The sequence below is a fragment of the Nansenia antarctica genome (genome assembly GCF_963989245.1).
Source record: "Nansenia antarctica genome assembly, chromosome: 18".
NCBI classification, from domain to species: Eukaryota; Metazoa; Chordata; class Actinopteri; order Argentiniformes; family Microstomatidae; genus Nansenia; species Nansenia antarctica.
The window spans coordinates 11,786,195-11,802,637 of NC_137691.1; the positions used below are offsets into that span (position 1 = coordinate 11,786,195).

The window sequence follows — 16,443 nt, forward strand, 5'->3', positions numbered from 1 at the left end:
TTCCTTGGTCATCTGTGAACTCATCAGAAACATTTCTTTATCACTGTGGTTGTCCTGTGCTCTCCAGGGGCACCAGCAGTTGAATGAATGAATGAATGAATGAATGAATGGTCTTTATTGTCATTGATATAGTACAGGTACCATACAACGAAATTTGGGAGGGGGGGCTCCCCTGGTTCTAGGAAAAAAACTAAAAACAAGAAGGGAAAAGAGCTGGTTTACATAAATAAAGGCTATGTACACTATCCACTATACTATACTATACAAATAAAACACTGTGCTGTACTCTATGCTATGCTATACATATCTTAACATTTCCTATCTCTGAACCTTATGTACCCTAGGGTTGTCATATTGTTCATCTTGTAAATGAAATGCATTGACCTGTATAAAACATAGGATTGAATCAGAAAGAAAGGCCAAGAAAATATTCCCCTATATCTAGCCTACAACTAAAGAATATTTTTGACCTTTTCAAAACACAAAGCTACATACAGTACCTGGCTTTTGGATATAAACAGAATTACAGAATGGGGTCATTTCATCATTTCAAATGTGTGCTGCAACAATCACATTGCACCATTTAGAAAACAGGGAGATGTGAGGTGTTAATTTGCTCATTCATGACCACACATTGATCGAGTGTACATTCTTTTTATTTAATTTCGATTTGGCCTTCTTGGTTGGTGACGCACCTTCCCAAAGCAGACTGCTGCTGGGATCAGTTGCCACAGCAACCTCAAGATTATATGACAGACATTGTCTCGACTGAACCCTCTCCTCTCTGTAACTTGGTCTAGTTAATGAATTTCTTTCCCTTTTTTTTTTTTTTTACAAATCGTTAGCCTCATAGCATAATTAGTCGTGCTTCACTTGTGGTCAGCCGAGCCATCTTTTATGTGGTGTAAACAAAAAAAGCCTATGTCAAAGAGATGACTTAGGCAGATAGTGATTTTGGAATGTAACAAGCATTCTGATAGGCTGATGGCATAGCAAACAATGCACAGTGAATCAGCAGTGTTAGGAGAGTAGAGTTATAGGGAGATATCTCAATTTGGCCAAAATATGACGTAGGCAATTATGCTATGAGGCTAACGAAATGAAACACACCTGACAGTAACACAGTCCTGGCCCCCTGGGTATAATAATGCCAGGCTACAGAACCTGTAGTGACCTTTCAGTCTTCATAGCCACTTCTCTCATGAATTAAATTGTGAAATCTGTTTTTATAAAATGTAATACAAATTCCATCCCTCAATCAAGCCTTGCAGCTTCCGGTCTCCCCAAAAAACGCCCATAAAAAAATAGGATTATACCATTGACCTTCTGTTCTCTGGATGCCGGGGTCATACCTCCTTGGGTTGCCAAAGACCTTGTTGTCATGGTTCCCCTGCTCTGAAACAGTATCCTTAAGCAATTACCTTTGTCAGGGTTAGGGTGGCCTACCGATCTGTGTAAATTGATATTACAGGACCATCAGATGAGCTTCTCTGGCTAAAGCAGTTTTCAAAGTAACATACAGTATGAATGGTCTCTCCTCCCTCTCCCTCTCTCCTCCCTCTCCCCGCCTCCCTGTTCCCTCTCCTGTCTCTTCTCCTCCCTCCGTTTTCGCATCCTAGCCTCCTCCTCCTCTTCTTTCTCCTTGGGCAGGTTTCATGGGCATGGATGATGTGTGGATCAGAGGTGTGTTTGCCACCAGCGCTCTCGCGTGAGTCACCAGTCCAGGTGGATGTGACATCTCTGCCGAACCGGGTTCTTTCTCACCTCTTTCATGCAGCTGCTACCCCATACCTTTCGGGAGGCCTGTTGCCATAGTAACCCCAGAGAGAGAGAGAGAGAGAGAGAGAGAAAAAGGACAGCTAAACAAGCAACAGAGCCAAGCAACGGTATCATCCCATGAGGCACGGCTTCGAAGGGTGTCACTGTTTTGTAGGGCATTCATCCTTCATCCCGGAAATTGGTCTGTAGCTAAATCCCCATTGGTCCAAAAAACAAAACAAAGATCAGATAACAATTTTCACACAGAAAAAAGTTCACACAATGAACTGAAAGGTGGTTGAGGTTGTACTGTATTCAAGAGCAACGATCAGGAGCTTTGGGTGTCTCAAAGAAGTCCTGTCTGCACAACATGTAGAGATGCTTCCCCACTCTCAAGACTAAAACGTAACATTCCCCCGTGTAATCACCTGGATGACACGCACCTGAACCCGGGCAATTAGCTCATCTGACGTTTGGGGAATATCTCATATCTCAATATGTCATTCACTGCATTCAGAACCGATTGTATAATGCCAGTGAACACTGAGTGTTTTTTTTGGGTTGCAGTGTAGTCCTGTGTCACTGTCAGCAACCCGCCGGGCCCGTGGGACAGTTAGCACAGCTGTGGTGCTGCCCGCTCTGGTTAGCAGGTGACCCTACCAGTCCCAGAGGGGTTTGCAAACTACAGTACTTGTGTCCTCTCTCCCCATTTTGACTTTCTCAAAATGTATTTTCTATATATTGTATTCCTGGGGAGGTTGGTGGAGGTAGAAATCGGAGGACGGGCTCATTGTAATTCATGGAATGCTGTCAAACACGCCTCAGCTGTATAATTGATCTTCAACAATATGTTCTCCTCTCATTTTCATGCTTTCTCTCTCTCTCTCCTCTCCCTCTCTGTCTCTCTCTCTTTATCTCTCTATCTATCTCTCTCTCTCTCTTTCTCTGTCTCTCTCTCTCCCTCTCTCCTCATTCTCACCCCTTAGTCCATCATCAGCTCCAGTATTTCTTCTCTTTATCTGCATGACCATCTTGTCCTCTGATGGAATCACAAAACGCCTCTCCCTTTGCCTCATTCTCAGTCTCTCTTCCTCTTGTAGAGTCTTTATTCAAAGCCTCTCCTTTGCTGACGTCAGTACACTCCTGAGACTGAACTCAGCACATTTCCCCCCCTCCTCTCTCCTGACACAACCATTCACCTTCACTTGTCTCTATCTACAGATGTTCCTTTCTTTCTGGCAGCAGTCTTCTCTTTTACTACCAGCCTGTTTTTTTTTGGGTCCTTCTTACACACTTCCTGTCACGTGCCTCTTGCATTCCGCATCTGCGCCACCCCATCCCTCTCCAGTACTTTTCCTTCACTCCAGTCTCATTGATATTCCTCCCTCCCTCCCCCTCTCTCTCTCTCTCTCTCTCTCTCTCTCTCTCTCTCTCTCTCTCTCTCTCTCTCTCTCTCTCTCTCTCTTTATCTCTCTATCCTTGTGTTGTCTGGGTCATTCTCGGGTAAACCAACAAAAGCTGCAGAGATGCAAATCGTTTGAGTTTTATATAGCCATGGTTCACTGGTATCATTCTTTCTGATGATCTTTTTCATCTTTTTGCACTTGATTGATTGATTAAGTTGATCAAGACAGGTGATTGTAGCCTACTTGAAGGTATACCAGAAGAGAACATTTGCCGATTGCCATTTGCAATCAATACATAGATGTTTGACAACCCTTAACACTAAGAAGGTTAACACTCCCCTGTTACCATTGATTACATGATACTGTACACATAGAAAAGAGGAGCAATCTCAACACGGGTTTGGTACCGTCCGTCATTCCGTTCCATGCATTACAATGAGCCCGTCCTCCGATTTCTACCTCTACCAGCCTCCCCTGTACTACAATATGATCTCTCTTTTCTACCTAAGGTCACTCAGAGCCTACTGTGGAAGATTACGCAGGTACAGGATGAACCTTCAAGTATGTCTTGATTTCAAAATACAATGTACCTAGTATTAATCCTTTCTTATTATCCTGTCCTTTGTTAGTCATTTGGGTGTGGGGAGTGGTGACTTCTAAGGAGTATGTCTTCTGTGGCCGTCTTCTGGCTCAGTGCATCATTCATGAGTTCTGTGTTACCTGCTTTATGTCAGTTGATTACATTCTCTACACACATTTTTGGATTCAAACACAACACCTACAGTACAACTCATCCTCATGTCTGCCCTCCCTTCTCCTCTCTTCTTCCTCCTCCTCTTATCTCCCTGCTGTCTTTCCCAGAGTGCATCTGTGGCCAGGACTCTACTGGTGCGGTGCAGATGTTCAGACAGAGGAGAAAGTGGGACATGGCTCCTTACAGAACGACTGCTGTGCTACGCCATGCGTAATACTGAGCTAATAGCTAATTAGTATCTACAGAATTATGAAATACATGATGCACGCTATCAAAGGAAAATGTCTGTTTTGTTGGGTTGAGACAAATGCACTAAGCAAATGCAAAAATCATCTGGTGTTGAGCGTTGACTGCTGCCTTGCATGGGCCAACTAATTTAAAATTGTTTTTCCTCAATGATCCTTAAGAGATTGTCCTCTCGTCTGATGACTCAAATCACCTTGTTGCTGATTCCATCTTAAGTCAAACATTGTGATTTGTATGAAATCACAGAATTTGTATTAGGCTGACCTGTTTGTATGAGCAGATGGAACACCTGATGGTTTCATGTCAGTGAAATGAATGATTATATAATAGAATATAATCAATGCTGTGAAACTGAACTGATAAAGAGTATACTGGATACTGGACAAGATTGGAAATTTGACGCATCTCAGTGTGAGAATTGCTGTTCAAATTATTGTTATTTTTGTTGGTAAAAGAACCACTGCTTTAATCCTGCATTCCATCAAAGTAATATACAAATGTGGCCACACAGGCACCACACAAAACCCCTCCTTCTGCTGTATCCCTGATGACATTTTCATCTGTGAGTGTTTAGCCACTGCCTCTTTTCAGGGCTGATTTCCCTCTGGCTGCTCTCTTTAAGGAGGGTAGGCCTAGTTACCTAGATAGCAGGAGGAGTTTTAAAACAGGCAAGTATCGTTTGTCATATATATTTTTGAAAAAAACAAACAGTTAAGCCCATATTAATGCTGAGCGGCAGCTTGCCATGCTGGGCCTGTGTGGGGACATGTGACAGCCTATAGAAGAACTCCACCAGATGCTCTCTCTGAGAGGGGTCTGCCGAGCACGCAGGATGGAGGGCAACACTCTTGTCCCTGTTTGGGGGTTTTACGGCGTAATCTCTTTATACTCCCATGGTGCAGCAAAAGTACACATAGAGAAACGTAATCTCTCTAACCAATAACGTGGTGTAAAGAACCAAATATACTTTTTTGTCTATCAGGATATTGATGCCACATTGAATTGAATGTCAGAGAAATGCTTCATTTCTAGTGTGATAGATGGATTGATTGCTAATCCAATGCAATTTTATCTTGACATTGTAATCCAGTTCTGTGGGAAACAAGACATCTCAGAAAGCAGGAACAGCATCGCTATCACAGGAGCAAATTTGAGCGACCTATAATCTTGTCTGACAATAATTATATAAAGAGATGTTCTCACCATTCCTGCAGCTTATTGGCAGGTCTCTGCACATTCCAGAGAAATGAAGCTTGTTAACCAACTGTCAATAAGAAGAACAATAATAAATATAGCCACAATTGGCAATTAAGGGTGCAAGAGTTAACCTCAAATTCGGCAAATATCTGTTATGGCACTGTCTCAAAGCACACTACTTCTCTAACTTTGAGATGGATTAGACTAACAATGACTGACAGCCCTAAATTATAATTTATGGTACATTAGTATGTTTGTATGTATCTATGTATTTTTAGAAGCATGAACTTGTCCTTCGCAAACTTTGAAGGGACTGTTACAAGCATTCTACGTAACAATTTTCGTGTCAACCGGACTTGCGTGTAATCTTTTTAAATAAAGAAATGGCTGGAAATGCAGAATATTGAGTGGGATATGGCAGCCATGTTTTTCATCCGATCATGTTGTAATTTGTTACACATCTATATGTAACGGGAGGGTGCATGTGGTTGAGCAACCAACATCTAGCCAGATAACACCACCTTGGGAATTACACTCAAGGAAGTAGTTTAAGGAAGGGATAAACCAAACACCTTACATGTTACAACATACACATAAAGAACCTCCATCCTGGAAGGAAGACAGAGACGTGAGTCAAGATCAAATGTTACATACATGTATTAAAAATGATTCAAAAAGGTATGGCTGTGGGAAGCACCTGTGGGAAAAAACAGTCAATTGTTATCTAATCAAGAAAGCTGTAAAGCAAACAGGGTCAAAACAGAAGTAAACCAATAATTACTTTTATTTTATTACAATTAATGATTGTTCTAAGTAGAAATATTTTATACATATATATATATACGCCAAATAGACTTCTAGCATGCCCTATAGGTAAAAATGCAGATACTGCTTGTTTAAATTGATCTTAGATATGTAAAATACTGAGCTAAGGGCCAACTGGGGGGAGGTATACTCACTATCCACTTGTGCAATTCACTCAAAACACAGCAATGTGTTGCAATACCTGTTAGTGATGAAATACAAGGTTGTAGTGGCAGCTAACACACTAAAGCATGAGCAGTAAGAAATACTACAACTTACCTCTGGCCCAAACGGCAAGGGACTGAAGTGAGAGCTTGGGCAAACAGGAAGTCAGGTGACCAAAGAGCAACACGTACAGTAACAGGCACACGTGTTATACAGAATCACAGGTTGTGTAGCACTGAGCTTTGTCAGGGTGCAATTGTTTGGTTGCTTGGGAGCAAAGTCCTCTGTACATACGTAGCTATGGGTGTTTTTGCTAACACTATATTGGTCTACACCACCAATTTTTTCCAAAATGGTGAACACTTCTAAATGCTTGATGAGACACACAACAGAGACACACATGTATGTATGTGTGGTGGTGGGTAACCATGCTAGATATTGGGTTTCAAGTTTACATGACCTCGCCTGAAGACTTACATTGGCTCCCTTTGGTATGCCCGTGCTTCAGCTCGTCAGACTAACAGTCTTGTGAAAACCCGGGTTAGAATCCAGTGGATGGATGAGTGGCCTGGGGTGGTCCAGTGGTCTAGCACCGTGGTCTACAGTGCACACATATGCCAATGTCGGCATGGGTTCGAATCCGGCCCATGCCCTGCTAACATATCCTTACTTTCCTGTCTGTCTTCACTATCTCTGTCAAATAAAATGAAAGATATGAGTGGGACTGCCCCACTCAGAAATTTGTTTTACTTTAATAAGAACATTTAAAAAAAGAATCCAGTGGATGTATGACAGATCATCGGGGACGCAGGGGGTAGAGAAATATAATTAGTGTAATGCTATCTACACCTTTTTCTCTTTAACTCTCTCTTTCTCTCCACCACTCGCAGCATCAGAGTAGCAGGCATGCAGTAATCCTCCTGTGTGCGTGGGCGCGCCCTACATATGTGTCTCAACAATCCGTACTCATGCACCATTAATAATGGTATTAATGGAGATCGTTTAACCCCCCCCGGTCTCCCCACCCCCCCCCCCCCCACACACACACACCCTCCTCCCGCCTAGTGCCAATTCTAATCAGGACCATCAGAGGGACTTAATCCTCTAGAGTGTATGAGGAACTGTGTAGGCTCAAGAGGCCTTTTCCTATAATGCTCCAGACAACATATTATGTCATGTATATGTATAATATTATTATATATGTTGAGAGTGGAGAGTGTATGATTAAAATCAGATTGATGATGCAAGAAGATGAGTTATCCTTCAGAATTCAATGAATCCATACATTAGTATTGTATGATATTACATTCATGTAACCAGACTAGTTAATAGAAGGAAAATACACCAATTAAAAATGTAGGGAGTTTTAAAAATGAATTATATTGACCCCTAAATTAGCTGAAGATGCAGTACGCAACACGTTATTTGCTCCTTCTAAGAAAACCCTTAAAAACACACTATGTATGTTATCCCTTTCAATTACTCTCATTCCATTGGTTTGAAGTGCTGAAGCAATCGTCAGGAGAGCTCTCTGTCTTTAATCGGATGCTCATCATCAATGAATGGCCTCTTTGACCTCCACTGTAAGTAAGCCTCTGATTTGTTTCACTCAAGAGACCTCAAATCAGTAAGCCTGTCTTGGAAGAGCAACTGTCTACTCCATTAATTCATGAACATAATATGAATATAAATTGTTGTTTAATTGTTTAATGCCTATAACAAAGATGTGGATTTACAACTTTAGGGCCCTGCAGGAAATGTTTGGGGTTGGGTGGGGGGTGGGCAGAAATGTTTTTTTTTTTTTTTTTGAAAATCAACATGTTTAATCATATTGTATTGTGTAACTTTTGAATAAAAATACTTGGAAAAAAATAAATAAATGTGGATTTAGGTTGTTTGTCATTGACTCTGTGGAGAGACAATAGTGTTTGTCCTTCACTGGATGACGAGTTGCGTCACAGGAAGTGAAAGCATCCATTCGGGTTCCCTCCCTCAAGGAACCACTCTGCCCTCTAGTGGTTAAAGTTATTCTGACACTTTGTAGATAGCAACCAAAATCGAGCTGACACTTTGACCATCATAAAATTGCAGAGGTAGAAATGGATTAGAGATTACTCCGTTTATTGTCTGTAGTACTAAGGCTACATTTGCACAATTTGCGGCGTACACACTTGTTTACATTTCTCGTTGACAGTTCCTCTAAAGCACACAGAACTTGTTCAGGACATCTTATACACTGGCATATTTACTGTAGGTGACTTAAACTACACTACACTATGCATTAACCATGACTGAATTTCCCGATGTTTGTCTTCATAAAGGGGTGGGTGATATAAGACGCTCACCAGAGTAGCCTATATGACTGAATCATTAAAATCCAGTAGATACTATAAACTCCAAAGGAGGAAAGGACTGTACAACCATGCTCTCCTGGCATCCTCAGTCTGCAGGTTCAGCTAACTGCCTTGAATGAGGCATCTGTCAGACCCACTAATGAGAGCAGATGACAACTTTATGAATGGGTTTCCTCCTTAGCACATTCCCCATCACTCCAAAGTCTCCCTGGCAGAGTTGTGGGTGACAGCGGCCGTAGACAGTGAGGTTCTGCATGAGTAGCCAACGATAGAAATTGATAAATGGGCCAGCGAGCCTCAGTCGGGTGTAACAGACTTCATTCATCAACTCCTCCACCATAAACCATCTCTACCTCCTCCTCTAATCTCTCTTTCTCATGATGTCAGTAGTACTTTGATAGATAATGGACATGATGTCTCTCTCTCCCATTCACTCAAATAATTTACATGAGACTGTAGTCCCAACAAACCTGTTTAGGAATGTTGTTCCCATAGTATTGATAACATCTTATCAAATTACATATGAACCAATCAAATAATAGGCCTAAACAGTACGTACACAAATACATACATAACATAGGCCTACAATACAAACTTTTGTTTGCACCTGTTCAGATATATAATAACATGGCTTTCAAAATGACATGGCACTGTACTTTGGCCCCCAGAGCCGCACCCATTCTATTGATCGACACGCACGGGAACCAATCGTTTGTCCCCTGCGAGTATCAGTTCGACCAATCAGCCACAACTGGGGGCGGGACTTCAGTCAGTTCATCGTTTCAACATGGCGGTCATGTCTCTGACTAGGAAGCCCGCTGTAAAAACCACATTTTAATGTGAGTTCGCTTAGCTAAATTAGGGAAACGGAAAGTGAGTAGTAGGGATAGATATTAAGCTAAAACATTTTTTGGTTGTTTTCAAGACGGTTAACAGTCTGTCTGTTTGAGAGACATGGCACGGAACCAATCGTTTGTCTCCTGCGAGTATCAGTTCGACCAATCACCACAACGGGGGGCGGGACTTCATGAACAGTCACTTCATCGTTTCAACATGGCGGTCATGTCTCTGACTCGGAAGCCCGCTGTAAAAACCACATTTTAATGTGAGTTCGCTAAGCTAAATTAGGGAAACTATAAAGTGAGTAGTAGGGATAAGATATCAGCTAAACAAATATTGGTTGTTTTTGTTTTCAAGACGTCTTGAAAAACAGTCGTCTGTTGTGGGAAAATGAAAGGCAAGGAGCGGTCACCGCCAGTGAAAAAGCGCTCGAGTCGTATCCTCGATGATCTCCGAGAGAGAGGAGGAAGTCACCCGGCGGCGAGTAAGAAAATGGCCATCTCTGCTAGCAACAACAACGGGAATAGTTCTGCTACTAAAAGCGGTGGAAGTGGCTCGACACGGAGGACATTACTGACCGAAAAGAGAGACAGTAGCCGGGGGGATTTAGACACCAATGTGTCCAGTGGGAGAACCGGGAGTAGTAACCACGGGAGTAGCAACCACGGCTACATTGCTAACCCACCCGGGCCGACCCGTAGCCTCGCGCTGGACCCCGGGGCCCCCAGGAGTAGCAGCTCGCGCGGGCAGGAACCACCTCGCGCTCCGCCACCTCCACCCAGCGCCGAGAGTGAGTACAAGACTCTTAAGATCAGCGAACTGGGCTCCCAGCTGAGCGACGAGGAGATCGAGGACGGCCTGTTCCACGAGTTCAAGAAGTTCGGCGACGTCAGTGTCAAAATCAGCCGCGGAGTGAACGACGAGAGGGTGGCGTTCGTCAATTTCCGACGCCCCGATGACGCCAAGGCGGCCAAGCACGCGCGGGGCAAGCTGGTGCTCTACGACCGCCCGCTGAAGATCGATGCTGTCTACATGAACCGCCGACGGAGCCGCTCGCCCATCGAGAAAGAGACTTATGCACCGGTTGGTGGAGGAGGGCACAGACATTTGCACCCCCAGAGACCCATCTCACCCACGGGGTTAGGCTATAGAGACTACAGGCTGCAGCAGCTCGCGCTGGGTCGCCTCCCACCTCCTCCGGGTCTCCCCCCACCGCTGCCCAGAGAACTGGAGAGAGAGAGGGAGTTTTCCCTGTTTGACGCCAGGGGGGCAGGCCGACCACCCTTCATCCCCGAGTGCGCCGCTTTCCGCGAGGAGGACCTCATATCCCCCGAGGACGACCAGCGGGCGAACAGGACGCTGTTCCTGGGCAACCTCGACATCGCCGTGACGGAGAGCGACCTGCGGAGGGCGTTCGACAGGTTCGGGGTGATCACGGAGGTGGACATCAAGCGGCCCGTGCGCGGGCAGAACAGCACCTACGGGTTCCTGAAGTTCGAGAACCTGGACATGGCTCACCGCGCCAAGATGACCATGTCCGGCAAAGTGGTGTGCCACAACCCTATCAAAATCGGCTACGGCAAAGCCACGCCCACGACCAGACTCTGGGTCGGGGGCCTGGGCCCCTGGGTCCCCCTCGCCGCCCTGGCCAGGGAGTTCGACCGCTTCGGCACCATCAGAACCATAGACTACAGGAAGGGGGACGCCTGGGCCTACATCCAGTATGAGAGCCTGGACGCCGCCCAGGCCGCCTGCACCCACATGCGGGGCTTCCCCCTGGGCGGCCCCGAGAGGAGACTCCGGGTGGACTTCGCCGACACGGAGAACCGCTTCCAGCAGCAGCAGTACATGCAGCCCCTCCCCCTGCCCAACTACGACCTGGTGCCGGAGAACTTTGTCCACCGCCCCGCCCCGGACGCCCTGAGGGTGCGGGAGAGGACCCCGCCGCCGCCCTTCCGCTTCAGAGAGAGGGACCTCTACCCGTCGGCCGAGTGGGCCGGCCCGGGGGTCCGCGAGAGGGTGAGAGGAGGCGGCGGCGCCTTCGAGCCCCTGGATCACCTGGAGAGGCGCCCTCCCCGGGAGCCCTGGTCGCTGGAGCGCGAGCGGGAGCTGCAGAGCCGAGACCAGCTCAGGAAACGCCGCATGCTGGACGACGGGAGGCGCCTGGACCGCTCGCCGCCGGACAGCGGCGAACTGCTGCGGCGTCGACGCGGCGCCTCGCTGGAGCGCAGCCCCGGCGGCGGCATCATCCGGGAGGGGGGGCGCTTCTGCCCCCCGCGCCCAGAAAGATGCTCCACCGCCGCCCCCGCCGGCTTTGAGAAGAGACTGCGGCCGCAAAGCCCGTCGGACCTGTGCTCCGCCTCAGAGCGGGAGCGCAAACGCAAAGCCGCGAACGACTCCTGCAAGAGCCCCTTAAAGAGGGAGGAGCGGCCCGACCACCCCACGTCCTCCTCCAGGGCCGGGGGCCCCCAGTCCAAGCAGCAGGGGGGTGGGGGCGCCGGCGGTGGGGGGCAGAAGCTCTGCCAGGCCTGGCAGGGTGTGCTCCTCCTGAAGAACAGCAGCTTCCCCGCCTCCATGCACCTCCTGGAGGGGGACCTGGCCGTGGCCACGGGGCTCCTAGCAAAAGGCTCCTCCCCCGGGGGGAGCCAGCAGGTGTCCCAGCTAAAGATCACCCAGCGTCTGCGTCTGGACCAGCCCAAACTGGACGAGGTGTCCCGCCGCATCAAAGGCGCCGGCCCCGGGGGCTACTCCGTCCTCCTGGCGGTGCCTGGGAGCAGCGCCGAGGAGGGGGGGGCCCAGGATGCGGGCAGCTCCACCGAGAGGCCGCTGAAGAACCTGGTCTCCTACCTGAAGCAGAAGCAGGCGGCGGGGGTCATCAGCCTCCCCGTGGGCGGAGGCGGCCGCGACAAGGACCACCAAGGAGTCCTTCACGCTTTCCCCCCCTGCGATTTCTCCCAGCAGTTCTTGGATGCCTCGGCTAAAGCCTTCGCCAAAACGGAGGAGGACTACCTGGTGATGGTCATAGTCAGAGGAGCGTCATAAAAAAAAAAAAAGAGAGAAAAGAAGTTGAAATCATTTAATGTTTTGTGATGTATTGGTAGCACTGTACGTACACATAGGCTACACACACTGTTATGGGATGTAACTGCCCTTGAAACAGGGACTTTTTTGGGGGAGGGGGTCTTGTCTTACTAAAAGTAAAACATCTTGACAGAAAAATTCTATACTGAGATTGTCATTTGGTTATCCACAATAACAAGAGATTAGTCAGCATGCATGATAATAGTCTCATTTCATCATATCCATTGTCCACTGGTGGTAATCTATACAAATCACAAAGGTTGATAGGCCCTAATGAAACGGTTAGGTTAACATAGATTCAGTTTCTCTCTCATTTGCTCAACTAATTTGTTTAAACCAGCTGAATCTGTAGTAATTAATGCATTTGTGTTAATCACAGCGACCCTGGTGTCATTGCCTTATCTCATTTTGAAAAAGAAAAGGGAAAAAAAAAGATTATTCTATTACATTTCCACATAGACATTGCTCTTGTGTCAAGTCTTGCTTTGCAGTCCACTACAGTAGTTTAAGTATATAAAGGTACATCTCTACAATTCAGTTTTTATCACTGCTCAGTTAGATTTTTTATCTCCACTTGTCATATGCTTATGCTCTAGGATGTGTGTACTGCTATAGTTGTAACAAAACACAATTCATCTTTTATACAGATAATTCCCACTGACTTGAAAAGTTAGCCAATTCTACTCCCAAACTTTAGGCCTAGTCTATACGTCTGCCTGTGCTCATCAATACTTCAGAAGGGATTCATATGATTCATATCAAGAAGGCCATTTAAGCAGCATAAATGAAAATAACACATAGTCATAGTCTATTTCCAAGAAAACTCACAGAATATATAATTTCCACATCTTGTCTTAGTACCAATAGCCCCAACAGTCTACATCAGAGGTTTGACAGTGTGTTTCAGATGTGCAGGTTGTGTGCAGACCTGTTCAGACTAGCAGACCGGTATGTCATATTGATGTGGTCTTAACACTTCCTTAGTCATTCTAAAGACACAGTAGTCTGCGCCGGCCTGTGCAGAATTTGCGCATGTGGAAGATGTTAAATTATCAGTCCAGTACATTTTTTCAGTCCAAAAAATGTTTGTGTGATGCATTATATGAGTACTTTTTGTTTTCTTGTCACATTTTCAGCATTTTATTATTTTATTTTTTACTATTGGTCAAATGAAAGCCATGACAGTTCTTTCCATTTATTGAGTAAAGGACATCTGATATAGTCTTAGTGTTGCTGACATTTTGAGTCACCTGGGATGAATATCATTTGGTTTATTGATTCTACACATGATCAGAATTGGTAATCAGTTGCTGCAACCACAATTCCATAACTAATGTTTTTGTTGGGAGTGAGTAAATCTAATGTGTTCATGTCATCATAGAGGTTGGGACGGTCCCCTGATTCTCATTAATGTTTTGATATTGTTTCCACAAGTTTAAAATTCCATAGTTCACAACTATCTAGTATTGAGGGAAAATAATGTATGGTTATAATGAGCTTTCTAACGCCCTCAACTACGCCCAGCATCCTCCTGCTTCACTGGCTCACCCTTGCACTTCTGGAGTAGAAAACTCTGTTTTGTCCACCAGAGGGCAAGGTGGAGCCATTTTACAAACAGGCCACAGTGTTGCCAGAGTGGGTCAATGAGGATAGACGTTCAGAAGTATGATTTTCTTTTATGGAATGCAGCCGTCAAAGTTGTCACTCAGACTGTGAACCAGGAAATGTCTTACTCTCATTAAGCAAGAGTTTATGCCAGTTAGAAAACATGGTTGGTATTAGTTTAAAAGTACACTATACAAATCTGGTCATCAACTTTTTTGTATCAGTCCATAAATCCTCTTTATAATTACTGCTGTCAAAGTTAACCGTATTGACCAATTTAAATATTGCAATGGTTTTGTTAGGCCAACTGCTAGCTGTGAACCGGTCAGAGTTTATAGACTACTTTATTTACACTGTGTTGATTTTACTTCAGATTTCATATTGGCATTGTATTGAAAGAGAAAAAACTAAAAAACATGAAATTCCTTGTATAATGAATTGCTGTATGTATAATATGATTACTGTATGTATGCCATGGACACACTTCCGATTTGAGCAAGGAATGAAGGAGTGGGTCATACCACTGCACCACAATTGGACTGGGAAACAACATATGCTTACAGAGAAAAAATACCCACGAATGCCCAGGCAATGCAGCGGCCCTGTGCGTTCCACTGAAGTGACTGCTTTTAAGTTGTGTTAATGCTTTGTGATGCCACTTTCCCGTTGTTTTTAAATGGAAAATGTGCTTTGTGCTGTGTACACCTGATTTCTGGAGAGAAAAAAAGGAATCCGTCATTGCACATGCGCCTGAGAAGTAGAAGGCTAGCTGTCAGACAAAACACAGTGCTGCTTGCACTTCATAGATTTTGTTTCGGTATCAATAAATGTTCTCTTTCGTGGGAAAAAAAAACAAAGTTTCTGCCTTGGAAGACGACTTTTGTGACCTTTTCTGTTGTGTTGCCAAGGAATTGTCTCTCTTGCACTTTAAAAAACACAGAGGCCCCCCCGTCTGTTTGACAGCAGCACACCGTGTTTCAGAACCCGTAAGGAGAGGAAAGAGAAAAAGTTGTGAGCGAGGGAAAGAGCTCGTTTGTTTTGACACCACTGGTCAGCATCAATTGTTGACCCCCCCCCTTCCTTTTCGAAGATTTGCTGTTGATGTTCCGTTTTGTTAATGTTCAAAAATGTGGCTCCCCCTTGTACCTGCCCACCATTTCCCTGCCTCCACCAAGGCACGGCCCCCGGAAGAGGGTTGTGTGGGTCACCTCTGGCCCTCGTACCCCTGGCCGGAGGTGTGGCTGAGATCAGCTGCAGGAAATGGTTTTCCACTCTGTTTCCAGGGCGACGTCTTTACCCTGGGACCGCCTTCCTCTTCCACTGGTCCCGGGGGTGGGGGGGGGGAGGGGGTGGTCTCTGTTCCCCAGCACGCCAGGCCTCTGCTGTGTGTCACTGTTGCTGTTCCATTGGGATGCACACAGCAGGGGATGCGGGGGCGCCTCCGTTCCACCCAGCTGTCCCAACAACACGCAGAGCTATGAGAGGAGTTCCTTAAGGTCTGTTCCGACTTAACAAGGAGCGGTGATACGATTCATTCATTGATGTGTATTTGCCGGTTGTTTTACCCTCCCCGGCGTCGAAGTCTGGGAGAAGAAGATGTTACTGTGTTACGTTGTAGGGCTAGATTCCCATGTGTTCCCCCACCTTGCGAGGGGAGCGACCGAACCTGTGTTTCTCAGCGCGCCAGCCTACACACAAACCACCACGCGCCACTCCAAAGTGAAAGGAGCTGGGCGGCCACCTTGAATGAGAAAGTTACTGGTTTTTTTGTCCTGTGTGCAGGAATCCATAATTAGAATTGATTTGATTTATAATGAAAATCTTTAAAGTGAATATGAAAATCAAAAATGAAGAGGCGTGTTCCTGCCCAGAGGGATCCAGACCACGGGAGGCCCGAGCTAAGGAGGAATGCCAGGCCCCGGCCAGCATAGCCCCTCATATGATATTGTAAACTAGGAGAAAGCTGCAACACTGCTGTGCCTTCCCTGCCGTGCGTCGTCCTGTGTGCCTTGTCTGGGACCAACCCAGCCTCCTGGAGGACTGACGCCCTGCCTGTGTCTGACAGGTATGTGGGCTTCTGTGTCAGACACCTGCCCCCAGCTCAGGTAACGTTTTCTGCCAGCCTAAATGACATGCTCAGGTACGTATGAGAAGAAAAGAGATCTCTTTTGGTTTTGACTTGATCACTTCATCTGCTGTCGGGCCCTTTGGCAGGTTTGAGGCGGCAGTTTTT

At 45.9% G+C, this 16,443-nt stretch overlaps 1 protein-coding gene across 1 annotated transcript; it reads left to right on the plus strand.

The window, feature by feature from the left end:
- The first annotated feature begins 9,839 nt into the window (after nt 1-9,839).
- On the plus strand, nt 9,840-15,022 carry LOC308173599 (RNA-binding protein 15-like). Its single transcript, XM_080548626.1, has one exon. It carries the CDS (start codon nt 9,915-9,917, stop codon nt 12,564-12,566), a length of 2,652 nt encoding a protein of 883 aa, XP_080404752.1. The 5' UTR covers nt 9,840-9,914; the 3' UTR covers nt 12,567-15,022.
- The last annotated feature ends 1,421 nt before the right edge of the window (nt 15,023-16,443 follow it).